Genomic DNA, 5,410 nt, shown 5'->3' with positions numbered 1-5,410 from the left:
AAAAAAAAAATTATATTGATTCGGTCATTTTTAAAAAAGTTATGGCAATTTTAAGTAAAAAAAAATGAAAAAATATCGAAAATTAGCGATTTTTAAATTTGTAATTTTTTGGGGGATTTCCCCCGTTTACGAGGAACGAGGGATTTTTTTTCAATTTTTGAGGGTAATGTCTTCAACTAGATACGATTTGTGATCTTTTGACATATTTTTCATCAAAATCGGTTCAGTGAGAGCTAAGATTGAGCGTATACAGACACAAAAAAAAAAAAAAAAAACACATCATAGTAAAATTAATACCTTCTCAGCTTCGCATCGAAGCTAAAACTAATAGGAGCAATTTATCAATGAACTATGTCATATAAGGTACCAAAATGAGATCAATTACAAATATTTAATTTTGTGAATTTTAGTGTGATTGTTTAATTTGAGAAACTAGATAGTTTCTGAGAAGACAAAATAAGTTTAAGTTGAGGGATTACAAATGTGAGTAAAGACAAAATTTGTGAACAAAAATTTGAATTTAGCGACTGATCGACAATGGATTTTAATAATTATAGGTTGATTTACATGACATTGTGGAAACATTCATATTGCTTCACACGTCCGTGCACTAAAAGCACTCGAGCAGCCAGTTCAGCATTGGGATGCCTGGCTAGTAACTCTTATGTGTAGTCAGTTACATGCCATTACTGCCGGCGAATGGCAATTGCAACAAACAAATAATGAATTGCCCACTTATGCAGCAATAGAATCATTTTTAGCAAAACGTGTTTCTGCCTATGAAGTTGGTGCAATTTCTAATTATGTAGAAAAGAGTATTCGGTCTAAAAATATGAGTGTCAACAACAAGACTTTCTTTACTCGTTCTAGTGAGCAAAATTCAATGAAGTGTCCACTTTGTACAGGTGCCCACCGCATATATGCATGTGAAAAATTTACTCAGATGCCAATTTCTGAACGACAAGCCACAGTCATGCGTTTAAAGTTGTGCTTTAATTGTTTAAATTTGGGTCNCATGCGTTTAAAGTTGTGTTTTAATTGTTTAAATTTGGGTCATCAAGTAAAATCTTGTAAATATCCTAGTTGTCCGAAATGTAATAAGCGACATAATTCAAAACTGCACGAGGAATCTGCATCTTTTGTTACCAACGAAGATTACCATAATGAGCAAACTAACATTCAAGGGAGCTCTGCGGTTCTTTATACTGAAAGTGTGGGTATTGTTAAAAATCAAAGTAGTGTAATGTTAGCTACTGTCTTGATTTATGTAAAAGATAGTGTGGGTCAACGTCATTTATGTCGTGCCGTTCTAGACTCGGGATCTCAATTGAATTTCATAACTCAGTCCTGCGCCAAGAAGCTTAACTTATCTTTGTCTGACCATACATTTAATATTGTTGGAGTTTCATCTATGTCATCGACAGCCAAACGTCTCAATACAACAACAATTTTTTCTAGACTTGGCAACTACCAATATAATGTTAATTTTTACTCAGTACCAATAATTGTCAACGCCTTACCGTCACAGTATGTTAATAGGAATTCAGTGATCATACCTGATCATATCAAGCGACATTTGGCAGACCCACAATTTCACCAGCCAGGGCCCATTGATATATTAATAGGAGCGGATGTATTTTTTGACATCTGGCTTGGTGAAAAATATTCGCTTCCTCACAGTACTATACTTCATCAAACCAAATTTGGTTGGGTAGTTGCAGGGAAATGGCCTGGTATTGCCACAACTTCATTACAATCTAATTCATGTATGCTTAATGAACCTGCCTGTTTATTTTCAACTACTAAGTTCGCTCAGCGCACCCAAGAAGAAAAGGCAGCTGAGGAGCATTTCAGCACAACACATAGTCGTAATTCTGATGGTCGGTTTGTGGTAAGGCTCCCATTCATGCAAAGTTCATCGCTTTTGGGTGATTCTTTTAGCATGGCACAGAGACGGTTTTTTAATTTAGAACGCCGATTAATTAAAAATCCTGCCCTAGCTAAACAATATGATGATTTTATGAAGGAATATTTAGTTATGGGACACATGGAACCCGCTGAACCTATTAATGATGAACCTGTTTATTATTTGCCCCATCATGCAGTCTTTAAACATGATAGTACCACCACCAAACTTAGGGTAGTCTTTGATGGTTCAGCTACTACTACATCAGGGTTATCTTTAAATGATATACTATTAAAGGGACCAAAGGTGCAATCTGACATCTTTCATATATTATTACGTTTTCGTTTGCATCCTATTGCTATCACAGCAGATGTGGCTAAAATGTACAGGCAGATTTTGTTACATAATAGTGACTGTAACTTGCAAAGGATACTTTATCGTTCTCAACCTGTTGAACCATTACATGAATTTAAACTTCGAACTATTACTTATGGTACGAAAAGTGCTTCATTTTTAGCTACGCGTTGTCTAACTCAAATAGCACAAGAATTGCCTTGCACCATAACCCGTCGGATAATAGCTGAAGATTTTTATGTGGACGACCTAATCAGTGGTGGAAGTACTGAGGAAGAATGTTATACCATTTACGAAAAGCTCCGTTCAACGTTAAAGGATTTTGGTTTTCCTTTGCGTAAATGGTGCTGCAGTTCCCAGGCCGTTATGGATAGATTTGCAAAGGCAGAAATGGACCCTATTTTATGGTAGAATTGAAGGATAACGAAGTTATAAGTGCTCTTGGTTTATTGTGGCAACCGTCATCGGATAGTTTCAAATTTATTATGAAAGATTGGTTACCTTCACATAATATGACTAAAAGAAGTTTATTGTCAGATGTAAATAGTGTTTATGACCCTATTGGTTTAATTTCACCTGTTCTAATTAAGGGTAAAATTTTCATTCAACAATTTTGGGGCTTAAAAATAGATTGGAATGAAACATTGTCAGAAGATTTAAAATCTCGTTGGATACAATTTTATTCAAATTTAAAACTGTTAAGTAATTTAACTATACCTAGAAACGTAATAAGTACGGAAGGCTGTAGTATGCAATTACATGGTTTTTGTGATGCTTCACAAAATGCATTTGGTGCTTGTATATATATTCGGTCATATAATGATGATGGGTTATGTCATGTACACTTGTACACTTCTAAATCAAGAGTAGCTCCTCTCAAGGCATCAACAATTCCCAGGCTTGAATTATGTGGTGCGCTACTATTAGCAGAACTTGTAGTTGAGGTTCAGAAAGAGTTGACGAAGTTAAATTTTGTTGTTCCACAACGAGATGTATATGTATGGACCGATTCAACTATTGTGCTTGCCTGGATTCAAAGTCAGTCCATTTTTCAAGTTTATGTTTCAAATAGAATTGCCAGAATCAATGATGTGACTTCTCCTACTCAGTGGCGATACACTCCAACTACTACCAATCCTGCTGACTTAATCACTCGAGGAGCTGATACAGAGCGTTTTAATTCATGCACATTGTGGTGGAATGGTCCTCACTGGTTATCTCAATCGGAAGATAATTGGCCTGTGATTTCAAATTTGCCAGCAAATTTACCTGAAATGCGACCGATAAAGTTAGTGTTATCAACGGCAGCAGATAGATCGCAATGGTTGCTCAATAACTATTCCAAGTGGTCAACGCTCCTTCGGGTAACGGCTTTCATTCAAAGGTTTGCTATTAATTGCAAAATCAAAAGAGACAACGCAGTACAACGTAAAACGGGTCTTTTGAGTCTTTCCGAAATAAAATTAGCTCACACCTTTTTGTTATTAAAAGCCCAACATGAAGCGTTTTTAAACGAGATATCATCACTTAAGACTAACAATCCTGTTCATGGTCGCAGCTGCCTCAAATCACTAAATCCATTCATTGACGGCGATGGCCTCATTCGGGTAGGAGGAAGACTTGAGAATTCTTCTCTATCATACCATGCCAAACATCCGATTGTTTTACCTTCNTCTATCATACCATGCTAAACATCCGATTGTTTTACCTTCTACCTCAGTGGTAACACGGTTGCTTTTCGAACATGAACATCGGCGTTTGATGCATGTTGGCCCTCAGGCATTACTTACGCATATGAATAATACGTATTGGCCTATTCGTGGAAGGATTATTGCTAGAAAAGTTGTTTGGAAATGTATTCAATGTTTCAAGTCCAAGCCGCGGTTCAGCTCCCCTTTTATGGCAGCTCTTCCTCGTGAGCGAGTCACTTTTGCACGGCCGTTTACTCGCACCGGAGTGGACTTTTGCGGTCCTATTATGGTTAAAAGTGGATTGAGAAAGGTGACCCCAATTAAATGTTATGTGTGTGTATTTGTGTGTATGTGCACCCGAGCAATACATCTAGAACTTACTTCTACTTTGGCAACAGAAGATTTTTTAGCAGCATTTAATCGCTTCATTGCACGACGGGGACAATGCTCAGATTTATTCAGTGACAACGGGACTGGTTTTGTTGGGGCTAACCGAATATTACAAGACCAATTTCTCGCTTTACAAAAATGTAAAAAATTGAGTGATTTCTTGTTAAACCTTAGTATCACGTGGCACTTCATACCCCCTTCTGCGCCGCACTTTGGTGGCCTTTGGGAGGCGGCAGTGCAATCTGCCAAATGTCATTTGCTGAAGGTAACTAAGGGAGTAATGTTGAAGTACGATGAAACCGTTACGTTATTATGTCAAATAGAGGCTGTATTAAATTCCCGGCCTCTTTGCCCAAACTCCACTGATCCTTCAGATTTCAACGTTCTCACGCCTGCTCATTTCCTGGTTGGTGGTTCCTTGTTACTTCCAGCAGAACCAGATGTTTCCTCTGTGCCGCAAAATCGATTAAAAAGGTTTAAACTCATGCAGTCTTTATTTCAAACCTTTTGGAAAAGATGGGTTGGTGAGTATCTGCCTCAACTTCAACGCCGAGGCAAATGAATCAAAATGAAGCGGAATGTTATCATTGGTGATTTGGCAATCATAAAGAATGACACTGTACCGCCTTACCAATGGCCGTTGGTTCGAGTAACTGCTGTTCATCCAGGAACCGATGGAATTGTTCGTGCCGTTACTGTGAAAAATTCTGGCGGAGCAGATTTTAAACGTCCTGTGGTAAAACTTGCTTTTCTACCTACTGCTGAAGATAATGAACTGGATGAAAATAACCCCCCATAATATTGTTATCCCATTAATTAGTTGCCTAATATTGTGATATGGCCTAATATATGTAGTATTTTTATGATGTAAAAAAAAAAAAAAAAAAAAAAAATTGAATTTTGAATGTGTTATAGTAATTAATTAATTTGTATTTGAAATAATCAATGTATTCGTATTATTAATATTATTCATAATTAGTGTAATTAACATGTATTATTTGTATTTTTATGTGTTTTCGATGTAAATTTTACTTATTTAGGTCATTAATTATTTTATATGTTATTGAAT

General features: G+C 36.6%; 2 protein-coding genes across 2 annotated transcripts; both read left to right on the top strand.

Annotated features, from left to right (window-relative positions):
• Positions 1-664: 664 nt before the first annotated feature.
• LOC126897896 (uncharacterized) lies at positions 665-2,601 on the top strand. The gene is made up of 2 exons (XM_050671840.1): positions 665-2,525; positions 2,579-2,601. Exons 1-2 carry the CDS (start codon positions 665-667, stop codon positions 2,599-2,601), a joined length of 1,884 nt encoding a protein of 627 aa, XP_050527797.1.
• Positions 2,602-2,662: 61 nt separating this feature from the next.
• Positions 2,663-5,198, top strand: LOC126898784 (uncharacterized). Its single transcript, XM_050673129.1, has 2 exons — positions 2,663-3,928; positions 3,969-5,198. The coding sequence occupies exons 1-2, from the start codon at positions 2,665-2,667 to the stop codon at positions 4,901-4,903; spliced, it is 2,199 nt and encodes a 732-aa protein (XP_050529086.1). The 5' UTR covers positions 2,663-2,664; the 3' UTR covers positions 4,904-5,198.
• The last annotated feature ends 212 nt before the right edge of the window (positions 5,199-5,410 follow it).

Source organism: Daktulosphaira vitifoliae, unplaced genomic scaffold, assembly GCF_025091365.1.
Source record: "Daktulosphaira vitifoliae isolate Bord-2020 unplaced genomic scaffold, ASM2509136v1 Scaffold_2, whole genome shotgun sequence".
Classification (NCBI taxonomy): Eukaryota; Metazoa; Arthropoda; class Insecta; order Hemiptera; family Phylloxeridae; genus Daktulosphaira; species Daktulosphaira vitifoliae.
This window is presented reverse-complemented; position numbering and strand designations above follow the sequence as displayed.

Coding starts and splice junctions, on each gene's coding strand:
- LOC126898784 (XM_050673129.1), top strand. CDS start 2,665: ATGGTAGAATTGAAGGATAACGAAGTTATAAGTGCTCTTGGTTTATTG.